Source organism: Fistularia commersonii, chromosome 2 (assembly GCF_037954325.1).
Source record: "Fistularia commersonii isolate RoL2024-O1a breed Wild chromosome 2, RoL_Fcom_v1.0, whole genome shotgun sequence".
In the NCBI taxonomy this organism is placed as follows: domain Eukaryota; kingdom Metazoa; phylum Chordata; class Actinopteri; order Syngnathiformes; family Fistulariidae; genus Fistularia; species Fistularia commersonii.
Window position 1 is genome coordinate 27883302 of NC_141285.1, and position 16877 is coordinate 27900178.

At 51.7% G+C, this 16877-nt stretch overlaps 1 protein-coding gene across 2 annotated transcripts; it reads left to right on the top strand.

Moving 5' to 3' along the window:
* The first annotated feature begins 6054 nt into the window (after positions 1-6054).
* On the top strand, positions 6055-15562 carry LOC147236918 (homeobox protein Hox-D4b-like). Of its 2 annotated transcripts, XM_086162802.1 has the most exons (5): positions 6055-6198; positions 6620-6669; positions 7872-8067; positions 12381-13831; positions 14715-15562. In XM_086162802.1, exons 4-5 carry the CDS (start codon positions 13267-13269, stop codon positions 15029-15031), a joined length of 882 nt encoding a protein of 293 aa, XP_086018928.1. In that variant the 5' UTR covers positions 6055-6198; positions 6620-6669; positions 7872-8067; positions 12381-13266; the 3' UTR covers positions 15032-15562. The 2 variants fall into 2 exon arrangements, with proteins under 2 accessions (XP_086018928.1, XP_086018937.1); XM_086162811.1 differs by lacking the exon at positions 6055-6198 and having other exon boundaries at positions 6652-6669; positions 7869-8067.
* The last annotated feature ends 1315 nt before the right edge of the window (positions 15563-16877 follow it).

Here is a 16877-nt window from a genome sequence, read left to right on the forward strand (position 1 = left end):
CATCGGTGACTGAGGCTGCAGACTGCTCATTACATCTGTGTGTGTGTGTGTGTGTGTCTGTGTGTGTGTGTGTGTGAGTACATTGTATGTGTGTCTTTGTGTGTATGTGTGTGTGTGTGAGAATACATCTGTATGTCTGTCTCTGTGTGTGTGAGTATATCTGTGTGATGTGTGTCTGCCTGTCTGTCTGTGTGTGAGTACATTTGTGTGTGTGCACCTATAAGTCTGTGTGTGTGTGTGTGTGTGTGTGTGTGTGTGTGTGTGTGTGTGTGTGTGTGTGTGTTTGTGCATCTTTATGTGTATGTCTCAATGGATGTCTTTCTGTGTGTGTGTGTGTGTGTGTGTGTAGAATAGAATATTCCTTTCATGGTCCCTCAGTGGGGAAATTTCAACAGTCCCAGTAGAAAAAAGGACACGGCAAGAGAAGTGATCTAAAACCAAAGATAAACAATAAAAAATAGTGTAAACAGAATATATAAGCAGTAAAGAAGTTGTTTGACAAGTTTCAAGTAAACAATATATAAACAGTATAAACATGCAAAGTGGCAACTCGCAGCAAACAACAACAACAACAACAACGCTTTGAGTCACATCAGTGCAGCACGCTTGTCTGTCTGTCTGACTCCTCATTACAACCACTGTGTGTGTGTGTGTGTGTGTCTGTATGTATGCATGTATCCATGTATGTGTGTGTGTCTGTTTTCATGCATCCGTGTGTGTGTGTATCAAAGTCAAGGTGTGTAATGTCTTCTCAGTCTTCCTCTCCATTGTCCAGGTTGCAGCGTCTCTTCCTCCATTTATTGGCTCCATATTGACTTAAAGTGGGGGATATAAAGCAGCAGCGTGCATTTGTGGAATAAACATGCCCCCCCCCCAACACACACACACACACACACACACACACACACACACACACACACACACACACACACCCAAGGCAGGAACCATAAAGCAATTCAGGCCAGACGATCCTTGTCTTTATTGGACGCCCTTTCCTTCTCTTCCTGTCATTCACGGCCCGAGGACGCTCCCCCCCCAGGCCTGGTCTCTGGGTCTGGTCAGACAGCAGCAGGTCCTCCTGGACAAAGAAGGACCTGCACAAGGAGATTCTTGTCTTTTCAAATGTTGTCCTGGAAGGAGACAATAAAGTTTCCCTCCTTTCGTGTGCACTCGGTTTAAATGTATCCGGCGACAAAGAAAAAGCAGATGAAATCAATCTCCGATTGCTGAGGTCGATGTATGGATTTAAGGTGAACTCTGTACCTTCCAAGATCAACAAACACACAAACAAAAGGGGAAGATGTTGTCCATTAGGTCCTCGATTAAATGGCTTTTCAAAGAGCAGGTCGATCTCCTCTGAAACGTCATAATTACGAACTCCTGCAACTTAATCTCTATATTTTGATTTCCTCTGATATTCAGTCACACGCCAGACGCTGCTACAACTCCTGTTAAAACATACAAACTTCAAACATACAATTTTCACATTCATAACATCAATATAGAATAATATGAGTAGGTGATTTGTACAGGTGGACCAAAATATAAATGTTTACAGGAGATTGAGTATCTTAAAGCCTGTGTGAAATTCGTAATGGAGCCTTAAAAACGAGAATAAATATAAAAATATAAAAATATAAAAAATAAATATAAATAAATGGTAAAGAAAGTCCTTATGTGTGGATGTTTGGCTTCAGGTCCACCCAGGGGACACTTCTTTGACTTTACTTCCATCTAGTGTTCAAATAGGGTACTGCAGCTTATTCATGTTGCTTCTGACCATAGGAACACCAGAGTACAACGATCATATTCACAGAAATTTGCATAAATACGAATATATAAAAATACAAATATGTTGTACTCGCTCATTGTTGCTATATAACGGAGAGAAAATACTGAATTCACTCACCGAAACATCACAAATATGTAACTGTCAGAGGAAATGAGCTGGAGCTTCACCCCCGCGTCCACGAACACTTGGTATCTCCCGGAACCTATAAATACTTGTCGGACCCGCTGGCCAGATTTTAGCCCGAAGTCACAGGTAAGAAGTCGCTTTTCTTCTGGTTTGATCCGGATATTCAAACTTTTCACGCTTGTTTTGACGAAATGACTCGAAATTAAAGACACGCCGAAAAAAAAGGTGAATCTCGCTCCACCTGTGAAAAATCCGTTTCACCAATTAAAACCCCTCGTTCGCGGTGACGTCACACCCACCTCTCGCGTCAAGCTAGCAGTCACGCAGTTTCCAGCCGGCTAGCTCGCTCTGCAAACACCGCGAGATTACCGCCGAGCGAGCCCGGCTCGGGAGCATGCTAACGGGACCGGCTAACTGGCCTAGCTTGTGTTTAGCATCGAGCATTTAGCCTCCCGTTAGCGGGATAGCGACCCCGTCCTGCGGGCCACCAACCGGCCCCCGGGCACCGAGCGGCCCCGGTGGCCCCGCGCCGTTACCGTCTCCTGTCCTGGGTGACAGCGACAATATAGCCCGGAGGCCACCGTTAAAGAATTTTTAAGGTTTTATTTGTTCATAAAATGAACTCATTTTGCCATGCTAATGGTTGTTTGTGTTGCTAAATATGAAGCGCATCATGCTAATCTCCCGGGTCTGTTGCTAACGCTACGGGGAAGAAACATTACCGGATAGTGAAATTATATAATCTCTTGTTTGTCATTTGCTATGCTTGGATTTCTGGTTTCAAATAAATATTTGGTTTTTGTTGCTTTAACTTTTGAGTATAGTCGTTCCAAATGTGTGTGTGTGTGTGTGTATGTGTCAGCCGGTCAATATCGCGAACCAACATTTGTTTTGGTTCTTTTTTTTGTTTCAACAAATTAAAAACTCACCAACATTTTGATTGCAGTCACTTATTTCAGCATAATTCTTTTTGAAAAATAGAATATTGGCTTTTTCTATTTTTTTTATTATTTTTTTTGCAAACCAAATGGCAGATGAATCGTCATGCCCAGCAGCAGCAGCAGCATTTTTTCATTCAAGGTTGCAATTTTATAAAAAGAAAGAAGGCATTTCCATAAATAGACGAATCAACAAAAGTCTCCCTCTGTTGGATGGGCCTTAAGTTACTCATTTCTGCTGGTCTGAATCTAATAACCTTTGTATATTTAAAAGAAAAATATAACTGACAGCGTGGCTGTTGGACCTGATTTGTTGCAACTACTAGATGAATAGCTAATGTGCGACATTAACATTTATACAAAAGATAATTTGATTGACTTGGCTGATTGGAAATGTTTGTATTAATGTTTTGTTTTCTTTAATCAGAATTAGCTTTTTGCTGAACAGACCCAGTGTGTTAAAATGTAAATGTAATTGTCAAGGTGCGAGTATAAAATTGAACCGTTTCCATTTAATATTTTTGTTTGTTTGTTTTTTTGTTTTGTTTTTTTAGCAGCAGAACCTTCGTCCATCCTGCGTCGTAAAAATAAAGGTTGGCCGGACTTTTCGATCCTTCGGTTTTGCAGGAAGCCTTTCGGGGTTGAAGGGGGGCAGAGCGGGATTTGGGGATCCGCTGGGATCCGGGTTGAACCGAACGGAAAACCGGATCGTTCAGGTTCGGTGGGTTCGTCTGTCAGGCTGAGAACCGGGTTCTGCAGGGGCACCGGACGCCCGCAGAGGACGCTGTTTGCTTCCAGAGCCTCCGCTGCAGAGGAGACGCTCTTTCTCCTCCAGCGAGTTGACGCTTCCATTTGTCTTCTACTTTGTGAACGTTTTATTTATTCCATTTTTCATGATCAACATTTGCCTCATTCATCCATTTATTGATGAAACTGCAGAAAATGTCAAACTGCGCTGGAGTCCAAACCGTGGAGCGTCGGAACCGAACCTTTTCTCCAGGAAAAGGACGAAATTTATGATGCAATTTCAGTTTTTTCTTCATTTTTCCCAATTATTCTGTGTTGTAATTCAGCGAGACATCACTCATTTGGGAATTTTATTTTATATTTTTTTGACCAATCAGAGCCAGTGCCCCACCCTGCTCCAGGAGGGTCTGGGGTTCTTTCTATGACGTCTCCATGGCAACCCCCCCCCTTTAGATTAGATGTACAGATAAGAGGAAGCAAAGCCTGAATAATCCATGCTCATTCATTGATTGTGTTCACTGCTGATCCGGGTCGGGCCGAGGGTCTGCAGCCAGGAGGCCTCCGCCTGCCCGCACCTAGAGCTGGATCTCTGCTTCCTTCCTTTCACCTTCTCTGCAGAAGTGAGCTGGACTCGTTCTTCAACCAGGCTTCTGGAAGAAAGGCAGATTCACATTTCTTTGTCCTATTTCGATCTGTCGCCTGAGAAGAACCCATACATCTAAGAGAACCGGCCTGAACTGGTTAGGACTGAGCCTGAGCTGGAGCTCTTCGGTCTCCATAACTCAATATTGGCTATCAGATCAATAAGCAGGTTGAGCCCATAAATATCGGAAAGGCTCGGTTTGAAACCGATTCTTCTGATTAATCTTTCAAGATTGATTGATTAATTTCTGAACAGTGCGGGGGGGCTTTTACTACAACTTTGAATTATAAATAATATAATCGTAATTATAGAGTTGCTAAAAGTGTGTGCGTGCGTGTGTGCGTGTGTGTGTGTGTGTGTGTGTGTGTGTGTCCTTGAGAAATGTTTCCTAGCAGGTTGGGATGTTCAGTTATTTATTCGTTTGTTTCCTCTGCTGTCTTTATTTATGGATATTTATTACTTGCTATCTTCTGTCTTCTGCCTTTCTAGTTACATTTATATTTATTTCCTTTTCGGTGACATCACCGCTGCTGAGACCCTATGGAGATCAATAAAGTTTATCTTAATATTTACTCACCTTTATTTCTGCTCACAAACTGCGGCAAAGGATAAAAATCCGATGTATCTGATCCGGGATCGATCTTATCGAAAGATCACGTGCCCCTCACCTGTTTGACTTCAAAGCACCTCTGTGAGTGGGTGGCATGACGTCAGGCCGCGCGCCCGGAACAATGAGTTCCGTGTTCCGTCCACGGGCCTCCCTGGAAGTCACGGAGAAACCCCACTCACGCTCCGCCGGTCTGATCCGGTTTGTGGCGCGGCGGCAACGGTGGATCATGACGTCATTTGATGTGTGTGTGTGTGTGTGTGTGTGTGTGTGTGTGTGTGTGTGTGTGTGTGTGTGTGTGTGTGTGTGTGTGTGTGTGTGTGTGTGTGTGTGTGTGTGTGTGTGTGTGTGTTGTTTATCAGAGAATGCGGCTTTTTCCTCCGGCTGACACACATTGAGTGTGAGATTTATACACACACACACACACACACACACACACACACGCAGGTTTTACGAGCGCACGCCCGCCGCCATTGGCCCCCGTCGGTCATGTGTGTCTCGCGCTGCCGCATCACCTCGCGAGTCGGCGCGCGCTCCCGGCGGCTCAGAGCGCGTCCCGCGCGCAGCGGGCCGCTCGTGTCCTGCGTGCGCACCGGACGTCACGCGGCGTCAAAGTTTCCCGCCGCCCCGCTTCCGGTGACCGGCGGCGCTCGCGGGAGAACGTAACCGACCCTGCGGGTACCGGAAAGCCTCGCGCCGACATCGCCCGTTCATTGGAGTTCGATTCGAAAAAAATCGTCGTTAAACGAATTCAATGTCAGTAAGAAAAGCGACGGATCGTTGAAGCCAAAGGGAGCGGGAGGAGCAGGAGAGAAGGGTGGAGGAGGACAGGTGGACCACAAGAAGTTCCTCAGAAGGCTCTCCAAGGACCAGGATGTTGGGCTGCAGAGGCAGCTTGTGATTCCGACCCGAGGCCCGATGGAAGCCCAACCAGCCGCAGGTCCAGGGAAGGAGGTCCGGTCCTGGCAGGCGGATCCAGAGGTCCGTCTTCTGAGGGATCGATGGCCGGCCGTCTCTACAACGCAGACCTTCCCTTCGATACCGGCCTCCGGACCCTGGAAGACCGTGGAAGACCCTGGAGGACGATGGAGACCCCTGGCGCTTCTTCCCCGACCCTCAGCAGTAGACCAGGCTTCTCTGCTGCTTCTCCCGCTTCCACATCCAATTTACACAAGTGTCCTTCCTTTTCCCCGCCGGTCGAGGACGGGACCCCCCACCACACCCTGGACCAGGGACAGGACCCCCCAGGACAGGGGCTCAGGGGTTCAGGGGTCCAGGGTGCCCTTCCTGCCCCTTTGTCTGCTCTGGGCCCTTTGGGGCCCCGGAGAGCCGGACAGTATTTCAGGTCGGTTCAGTTCTCTGACGGACAAAGACAGTATTTCACCCGGACACCCGCTTTACTGCCCTCTGCAATGCGGCAAACTGTGTGTGTGTGTGTGTGTGTGTGTGTGTGTGTGTGTGTGTGTGTGTGTGTGTGTGTGTGTTTATGACGTGCCAGTGTTGTGTGTCTGCGCGGAAACAAAGAGACAAAGGGCGACGGGCGAACTGAGACGTCAGACAGCCTTAAATTAGATGGACAGACAAATGGGAGGTGTGTGTGTGTGTGTGTGTGTGTGTGTGTGTGTGTGTGTGTGTGTGTGTGTGTGTGTGTGTGTGTGTGTGTGTGTGTGTGTGTGTGTGTGTGTGTGTGTGTGTGTGTGTGTGTGTGTGTGTGTGTGTTCTTGCACAGTTGTCGTTTTTCCATTAAATCTGTTTTTGTGTTCCAGCAGCGTGCAGACCCTCCCAGACTCCCATAGATGTGGACGACCAGCTGCAGGTCTGTACACACACACACACACACATACGCACACACAAAAACATACACACACTGTAACAGACTCATTTGCGCATACACTTTCCTGAATGCTCACTAAACACCTATGGAATAGACACACACAGAAACACACTCACACACACACACACAAACACGCACACACTAACAGACTCATTCGTGCATACACTTTCCTACATGCTCACTAAACTCCTATGAAATGGACACACACACACACACACACACACACACACACTACCAGACCGGTTATGTTTCTCTTCCGTGCGTGAAGGTGAGTGTGTTCTGTGTGGACGGTGCGGCCCCGTGAACCCCCCGTCAAACACACACGGCCGCCGTCGAAAAGTAATAGATTACCGGGAACCGACGGCCTTGACGCGGGACGCGCCGCCCCGTCCTGAGCTGCAGTTGCGCCCACCGGCCGCCAGGGGGCGCCAACGACCGGCCGGTGTGGAAGAGCCGCCCGGTCCGTGCGGTGCGTTCACGGACCGGCTCTCTTCCGGAGCCCGCGGACGGCGCGTCGCTCGGTCAGAGGTCGGCGTCCTCTGCCTGCAAACACCAACGCGTGTCGTCATTTCCTCCTCACGGTTTTACGCGCGCGTTAGGGTCGACTCCGCGCGCGCTTCCATCCACCCCGATCGGCCCGATCGATCGGCGATCTCATTGATCTCCGCGGCCACCAGGAGGCGCGGTGTCCCGGTCATTGCTGCGTGGAAACCACTTCTCTCTATTGACCTCCGGGGAAAACACACTTTTCTTTTAAATAAGACCTGCGAGCCGCTGAAACACACACACACACACACACACACACACACATACACACTCTCGAGTGGTTTATTGCTCCCCACTGGAGGGAAACAAACGGCGCCGCGCATTCAAGAGACATCCGGGGAACCTCGGCGAGCACGCGGGATAATTATTATTGTTATGATATTAAGATAATAATAATGTTTTAAAAAAAAAATCTTTCTGGACGGGAGAATAAAATACCGATCGATTCACAAAGTGATCGATAAGAGCTTCGATCATCTTCCGTCTGTCGATCGAGCTCTTCTATTATTAAATCTTTATTTTGTGTGTGTGTGTGTGTGTGTGTGTGTGTGTGTGTGTGTGTGTGTGTGTGTGTGTGTGTGTGTGTGTGTGTGTGTGTTGTTGTGCGCTAATAATTTATGATCTTCTCCGGACAGCAGAGGGGCGCGCACGAACACGTGACGGCAATAAAGTGTGTTTTATCACCGAGCCGTTCCGGAGCAGCGAGCACACCGGAGGGCGGACCGGACCGGACCGGACCGGACCGGCACCGGATCCCCCGGTACGCAAACTAGGACAGCCTGGAGGCCCCGGCTCGGATTCCAGGACTTTCCAGGGGATTCCAGGCTGTCTGGGGTGAGTGTGGCCTCGTCTCTCCTCTTCTTCTTCTTCTTCTTCTTCTTCTTCTTCTTCTTCTTCTTCTTCTTCTTCTTCCTCTTTTTCTTCTTCTTCTTTTTCTTTCTTCTCCTCGGTTCTCCTCTCCATCCCGAACCGAACCCACCCTCCCGGTGTGAATCCGAGGTTCGGTTCGTTCGATTCATTCATTGAAGGTGATGGATTCGGTCGCGGGTTGCAGGTTTTGCAAAGGTCCGGGACCGAATCCGCCAGGATCCGGAACCGGAACCGGACACTGACCCAATTAAACTAGCACTTCTAATTGGATTTATTCACGAAAACACTTTATTTCGTTTTATTTAAACCGTGTGTGTGTGTGTGTGTGTGTGTGTGTGTGTGTGTGTGTGTGTGTGTGTGTGTGTGTGTGTGTGTGTGTGTGTGTACGGCCGCCCGCTTTCCACGCTTTGACAACTTTCCTTTTTTATTTTCTGCTGATTGGATTCGATCACCTTTTTTTTCGATCAGGACCGCTATTAATTGATCACATTTAAATCCGTTTAATGATCAATAACTATTCGTTAAATGAAAGTCAGACAACAACAATTTGTATGTCGTCGTCAACCCACGAAGCCGCCCGCCGTCCGGGTCGGACCCCCTCCGGTCGGTCGGCCTCCCCGGCGCCGGTTCCCTCGATCCCGTCACGTTGTGGCCGAAGATCAGAATCATCAGCCAATAATCGATAATTCCCGCTCGTTTCCCGCCGCCTCTTGACCCGCGTCGTGTTGAAGCTGCGCGCAATATTTGGAGGGTTTGTTTGCACCATTTCTAGGATTTACAGTCTATTCATGACTTGTACTTTATCTAGTATTTACATTATTTACAGGATTTGCAGTATATGTTGTACTCGCAGCATTCGCTGTCTATTTAGCATTTGTAGTATTTATACTCTGTTAGATATCAGCAGTATTTGCAGCCTATTTATATTATTTGCAGTTTTCGTGGTCATTTTAGAAATTGTAATATTTACAGTATTCGCAGTACTTCCAGTTTGTGTCGTATTTGCAGTACTTGTAGTATTTGCTGCACAATGTACTATTGTCACGTATATAGTATTTCCAATATTGGCAGTATTTTCAGCGCGTGTATTATTCGCAGTACTTGCAGTACGTGTAGTAATGCTCGGTGTGTGCAGTACTGCTGCGTTGTTTCCTCGGCGCGCCGGGAAAACCGTCCGGGCTTATTATGGGATGGCGTCGGTCCGAATCCCATAATAAGCAGCTCGTCCGGACATTCCTCCGCGGAACCGAACCGAATCCCGGCAGCGGCTCCGTGTTCGAGTCCCGGCCGGACGAACCGTGAAATGTCTGCGCTTTGATTTGATTTCATTTCATTTGATTTTATTTTGATTTTATTTTGATTTTATTTTGATTTTATTTTATTTTGACTGTGCGTGTTTGGCGGGCTGGGACGCGGCCGGTCACGTGGCGTCCCGCGGCCGGAGGTGGTTAATGTCTAAACCGGGTTAAAGCGGCTCGGCTTTGACCCGGCAGAGGGGTGAGGGGTCGGGGGTCCGGGGCCCGGGGGGGCCGGGGGGGCCGGGGGGGTGAGGCCGCGGTCACCCTGTCTAAGATGAAAAAGTGAAGGGAGACAAAAGGCTGCGGGACTTTGTTTGTTTGTGCAGAACCAGGAGGTTCTGCACTCCATTCAGCCCGGGAGGAGAACCTGGAGAACCAGGGGGGAACCGGAGGAACCGGGAGAGCCGGGGGGGGGAGAACCGGACCGGGTCTGGACCCCCTACACATCAGTGCATTTCAAGGTGGTCTAGATCTTGAGCCTATGGGGGGGTTGTTTTATTTCACAATTGCAGGGTCAGATGAACCCCCCCCCCCCCCCGTGAAAGGAACCCGCTCCGGTGGAACCCCAGAACCCCAGAAGACTCCTTTCTCCCCCATGATTGAGGATCCGCTTCCATAATCAATCACCGATCGATATTGGAACCATAAATAACCGGCCGCTCCCAGTTTAACCTCGGGACAACAAAACGGTGAGGAACAAAGCTGAGCCCCGGAGGACCCCGGCCCCCCCCGAACCCCCCCGAACCCCCCCGGCCCCCCGAACCCCCCCGGCCCCCCCGGCCCCCCAAACCCCCCCGAACCCCCCCGGCCCCCCCGGCCCCTGGCCAGTGCTCCCGGTGAAGCGGCGGTCAGCGCTTCTGATTGACCCTCCGGCGACCCGGCGGCCAAAGAGGAGCCGGAGCAGCAGAAGGAGGAGGAGAAGAATGTCTTTCAGGACGGCCTGGGCAGCAGCTCCAATGGAGGATTCCTCCTCTTCTCAGCTTCTCCGCTCCCAGAAGCAGCAGGACCCTCAGAAGCTCCGTCCCGAGGCTCCGCCGCCACCGAGAAGGTCCACCGGCGGAACCCGAAGGCCTCGGCTGGGACGAGTCCAACCGACTCCAGAGGCGATCAGGCCGAAGGACCCGGACCATTGAAGGTCTGCTCGCGGTCCTGCGTGGAGACCTCCGCTTCCACTGGAGGCCTCTGGGGTTCCTCCCGTCCCTCTGGTTCCGATGGAGCAGATGTTCCGGTCCAGCTCTGGGTGGAGGTCCTTCAGACCCGCGGGCCACCGGCCGGCAACCTGGTGTCGGACGGCCGCGCGCCTCTGCAGCCTCTGGTCTGAAGGTGGACAGGAACATCTCCGGGTTCTGCTCAGAAGGGTGTTGTTCCTCCCCCCGGCACTCATTACAGAAGCTGCAGCAGCGTGGTTCTTTGCTGTCGCCATGGTTACAAGCTGTAGATTGTAGATCAGGCTCACGCACGGGACTCACAGGAGTCCATGAACGCGTCCGGCCATTCGGACGTCCTCGACTTCCCCAAAGATGGGACGTTCTCCGACGTTCTCCGGCGAGAGGGTCCGGGGGACCTCGTGTCCGGGTCACATGACCGGCTAGTTAGGAGGCGTCGGCGCAGAAGGTCAAGTGGAAGGCGGCGTCCCGACACGAGGACCGGCGGCGGCCGTGAGCCGTCGGGAGCCGGAGCCCAGGCCTTGGTCCACACGTACCCTGTAGAACCGAATGTGTGTGGAGTTCTCTCGGTCACAGATTGGGTTCTAGGGGAGTCTGTGGTCCAGGATCAGCATCGGACCGCAGGGGAGCGCCTCGACCGCATGGTCGCCATGGCGATAAGGTTCAGGGCGGGCCCGCAGGTCGCTTCACAACAGTACCACGCAAAGGTGGCGTGCAGAGAAACCAGAACCTGCCTGCTCATTTGCCGCTCGTTCCCCGACCAGCTGCACTGTTGTGTCGCATCTTCTACGCCGTCCTCGGGGTGATCGATCGGGTCCAGGTCCTGGTCCAGGTCCGGGACCGGGTCGCTGGACCCACAAAGCCTCCATAGATTACTGACTGTGTTTGTTTGGACGTTTGGAGGACGTCCGATGGAAGGTGGAGCTGAGAAAAGGGCCTGAGCCCAGATGTCGAGGCCTCATGATGGTGCGATAAGCTAATGGTGCTGGAGGACTGGGAGGAGCCCGGGTCCAGATCCTGGGACTCTCGACCCAGATCAGGAATGGGCCTCTGGCTTCTCATTCCGTGGGAGTATCCGCCGGCGCACTGACCGCCTCCCACAGATGTTGTGTTTTTGTTTCCACGGCGGAAATGACGCGGTGGCGCCTGCAGACGCCGGGGCGACGCAGGCGCCATTTAATGGCTCCGGATAAACAAACATCCAGACGGGATCCGAGCGCTCCAGAAGCCGCTCCGATCCGGATCCCGGATCGGGACCCCGTCCCGGCGCCCCGTGGCTCTCGCGGCGTGGGTCCCGGCCGGGGGTTGGACCCCCCGGGGAAACGCCGGCTGCTCTGGGCTCTCGGCCCCGAACACCCTCATGATGGATTTCAAACGGCGGACAAAGACGGACGCCTCGGCGGCGCTCGGCGGCGGTCCGCCTGTCCAACATCATTATTTACCTGCCGCCCCCCCCCCCCCCCCCCCCCCGCTGACCCCGGGGACACAAAGACCCCTGTCCACCGGCCCCTTTGTCCCTTTCTTCTTCTTCTTCTCTTTCTCTGCCCGTCCACAAGGCCAAATATGGCCTCCGCCTCAATATGGAGAGCGTTAATTTGTCCAGGACGGCGGCGGGGGAGGGGCGGGGGAGGGGCGGGGGAGGGGCGGGTCAGAGCCATAAATCTACAGTGGTGAATGGAGGGGGGGGGCGGGACCGCCACTCATTTCTCTGGATTATAGAAAGAATACAAACTAATTCATCAATATTTTCACAAGAAAAGCCTTTGGACTTTGACGGACAGCCCGGATTCTCCTCTTTCTCTGCCTCCATCAGGTCCTCCTCCTCCTCCGGGCTTCACGTCACCTCGATCTGCTCAGATCCTCCTGCAGCAGGACCTCCAGGGTCTGGACTCCTTCTGGAGGAGGCTGAACCAGTGGTGTTTGTCTGCAGGAGCTGCTGGAGGTCTGACACGCACCACAACCCCTTCACCTCCTCTGACTTCTCAATCCACTTCTGCTCCAGCTTCCCGCCTGGTCCCCCTGGTCCTGGTCCCCCTGGTCCTGGTCCCCCTGGTCCTGGTCCCCCTGGTCCTGGTCCCCCCTGGTCCTGGTCCCCCCTGGTCTTGGTTCCGGTCCCGCTGGGTGGAGCGTGGACTCGGAGGGCGGTCAGGTTAGGTGTGATCACCGTGAGCCCAAACACAACATCTCCCAAAGCGAGGAGGCCCACAGCTGCCGCCTTCTTCTCTTTCCAACTGGAAGGAGGTTTTTATTTGCTTTTATTCATTTGTTCCTTTCACCCGTTGTTGCATTTAGACTTTGGACAACATGGGAGGAACGTTAGCTCACATTAGCTTAGCATTACTGACAGTATGGATGACACATACATACATGGACTTCCAGTGTGTGTGTGTGTGTGTGTGTGTGTGTGTATGTGCGCACACCTATGGGTGGATAGATGATGGAGAAATAGGTGGATCTCTGAATGGATTCTAGATCGAGGCTCTAGAGATGATGAACACAGTTAGTCGATGGATCTATCGATGCTCCACGGATCAATGACACCTAGTGATCGATAACGGTAGATTGAGATGGAAGATATCTGAGCGATGGATGAGGTATAGATGATCGATATCTTGAAAGCGCCGAACAATAGAGGGATCGATCAGGGACGTCCTGATGAAGTACGGCTGATGTATAGATGACGTATCGATGGAGTATCGATGATGTCTGCGTGCGTCCCGCAGCGCCGCCCCTCATTGGCCGCCCGCGGGGTCACGTGCGCCGCGCGGCCGTCCATCTATTTGACAGCGGCGGGCCCGTGCGCGTCCAGAGGCGGGAGCGCGAGCGTCCCGCGGATCAAGCTGCGTCCGTTCGTCCGGTGTTCCGGTGTTCCGGTGCGCCGGGACTCCTCCGCCATGGACTTCGCCCCGAGCTGCAAGTACTCGGAGCCGCACTTCCCGCCCTGCGACGACGGCTACGGATCCTTCGGGGACGCGCCGGCCTTCTACGGCCCCACCGGCTTCTACCCGCACGGCCCGTACGCGCACCCGCACCACGGATACCACGGGCACGACCCCCGGGGCCAGCACGCGCCCGCCCCCGCACCGGCACCGGAACCGGCCGCCGCCTGCCTCCGGTACCGGCCGCTGGAGGAGGAGGAGGAGGAGGAGGAGGAGGAGGAGGAGGACGGCGAGGAAGAGGAGGACGGATGGGTCCCACAAGAAGGCAGCGCGGGGCCGCCCGTGGTGGTCTACCCCTGGATGAAGAAGGTGCACGTCGCGCACGGTGAGACACACACACACACACACACACACACACACACACACAGTCCATTTGTGCTGTTGAGTTATTTATGATCTTCGAGAGAATTACAGCCGCCATAAACCTTTATGACCATCTGTGTGTGTGTGTGTGTGTTTGTGTGTGTGTGTGTGTGTGTGTGTGTGTGTGTGTGTGTGATAGAAACAAAGGGCGGCGCGTGAAATTCTTGTGAATTTTTTTGGTTATTTAGTGGCAATAAAATTGTCAATATTTTTATTTCACACACACACACACACACGAACGCGCGCAGGCCTTTGGCCGCGGCAGGAACGGTTTTCGCTGTTGTTTAAACGCTAAACGTTGAAACCGCGTGATTTCAAATTGGAGAAATAAAACAGAAATTGATTTGAGATCGATAATTGGGAATAAATCGAACAGCCTTTTTCTTTTCTCGCTCCGTCTCTCCTTTTCCTGCCTTTCTTTCCGCCGAAAACCCCGTGAATGGGTTGAGGGATATTAAATCGGGAGATTTGGAACCGTGGATTTATAGATTAAACATGTTTTTAAAAATAAAACACTTATTTTTTTCTTTGAATAAAACCATTCTTTTTCTTAAATTAAAACGTTTATTATTAAAAGGAACGGAGGGGAAAACGCTGATAAAGAATACATTTTAAGGGGTGGGAAAAAAAACAAGGTATATTTTAATTTTAATTTGAAATGAAGAATCGAAACATTGCGATGGTTTTAGACGATCAATTAAAAAAAAAAAAACAAAGTAGAAAAATCCATGAATAAAACCAAGCATAAATAAACAGCTCCCAGTGTGTGCAGGTCCTGTCGGAGGAACTGTTGTTGTTGTTGTTGTTTGAAATAAATGTTGACATGAAGATCCTCCTCCCCCCAGTAAACCCGAACCACTTGGGTCCGGAGCCCAAGCGGCTGCGCACGGCCTACACCCGGCAGCAGGTCCTGGAGCTGGAGAAGGAGTTCCACTTCAGCCGCTACCTGACGCGCCGGCGCCGCCTGGAGGTGGCCGGGGCCCTCAGCCTGTCCGAGCGCCAGGTCAAGGTCTGGTTCCAGAACCGACGCATGCGCTTCAAGAAGGACCACAAGCTGCCCAACACCAAGGGTCGCGGGAAGAGCAGGAAGGCCGCCGCCCAAGCCCCCGCCGCCGCCGCCGCCGCCCAAGCCGCCGCCACGGGCACGGTGGCGTCCGCCTGACGCCGCCGTCTTGGACAGAAACTCCAAAGCGGAGGGTTCTAGAGACGTTCCGCTCCGGTTCTTCTCCTCCTTTGTCAGGAAGCTGCTTCCCGTCGTAGCTTAGCTTAGCCGCCCGTCCCACGGGGGCCTGCGGCCGCCGGGCCTCTTTCCCAGCGTAGTTAGTTACAAAAAGAGCGTAATGGCCGCCGCGGGAGGACACAGGGTTTGTTTTTATTTCTACAGGGTAAAACAGAGAACAGGGTTCCTCGGGGGGCGGGGCTCCCCGCGCCAGACAAAGACGGGCGGCCGGCTCGGCCAATGAGATGCGGAGCGGCCGGCCGCCGGGGGGAGCCCTCGCCGCCTCGGACGACGGGACGAAGAGGAGACGCTCGGCCCCGGGGCCCGAAACAAATCGAGGCTCGGGTTTCGGGGGGACCCCGGTACCCCGATGCGTTTCCTCCTCCGACCCGTCCGGCTCTCTCAGAGAGAACAGCTAAGCTTTTATACGTCCACGTCTTTTCATGGCTTGAAAAATAAAAAAGTACTAAAACGTGTCTGTCTTCTTCCTGGAGGTTCTTCCAAACACGGCGGCGGAAAAGCATTAGTTCAGATTTCATCTCAACGTCTCAAAAAGACCTGATGCTTTTTCATCCCAGGAAAGGAAGAAACGGCAAATGCACTTTGCTGGAAGGCAAACCGGCCCGACGCGCTTCGTTACGCCGCCTCTGTCTGAGGTTTAGACGCTGCCGGGTGAACAGGACGAGGAAAGAACGGGGGGAAAAGTGGAAGACAAGAAGATTTCCATCCCTTCCTTCATTTACGGCGGCCTGTGTGGCTCGCTGCGCCCCTACAGGCCAGACATAGATCACATCTAGTCTTTCAGTTGTTTTCTAAAAGTGGAGTTTCTAATAAAGTCGGAAGAAACGATTGGACCTTTAGATCAGTTTCATCTGGGGAGTTCAGACTCTCCTGTCCTCATCACAAACACTGATTCAGAGAGAGTGTGTGTGTGTGTGTGTGTGTTTTATCCAGTGCCAGGAAGGACCTTCTCAGTTTCAACAATCAAGGGATTTTGTTTTTCCATCAGAAAAAAAACAAACATCTGCAATTTAACAACAAAGTAGACATTGGAGAAGAGCTGATCCACACACACACTCAGCATCTGGAACCAGCAAAACTTTCCTTGCTGTCTTTTCCCACGTGGAGCACTGGAGGACCTGAGAAGATGAAGATGAACCTGGTGTGAGTTCAGCCTGAGCTCAGGGTCACCTGGAGGAACCTCTCCTCAAAGTGAAGGTCATTATTTAACTCCTTTTAAAGGAAGTGCTTGCTTATTTCTTGGTGATTTATTGCTGTGTGTGTGTCTGTGTGTGTGTGTGTGTGTGTGTGTGTGTAATTGCTGCCTTCCGCTTGAGACGTGCAGGAAGCTGGTTTATCCATCATGGCCGGCGGTGGGAGCGGTGGCGGCGGCGGCGTCAGAGGGGTCAGAGTGCATCTGCTGCCTTCACATCTCTGGCTGCAACAATCCAGTCTTTATGCTCTGGAGATGTAGGGATTCATGCACAACGTGCACGAGATGCGTGGACCGTCACACACACACACCTGCGGTTCCAGCCGTGGACGTCAGCTCCACTCACATTGTTGCATCTGTTTTTCCTCGCCTGTATTTCTAGACCATTGAACGGTGCATCTTCAACTTCATCAAGAGGATGAAGACCACTTTCAGCTCCTCAAGCAAACAAATCCTGCTTCCCTCCAGAGCTTTTTCAATCAACAGAACTGTCAGAACAGATGTTCCCCATCCTTTTCTTCCTTTAGAAGTTCCAGTGAAATAAAACAAAGTAGGAATAACACTAACTCTTCTTCT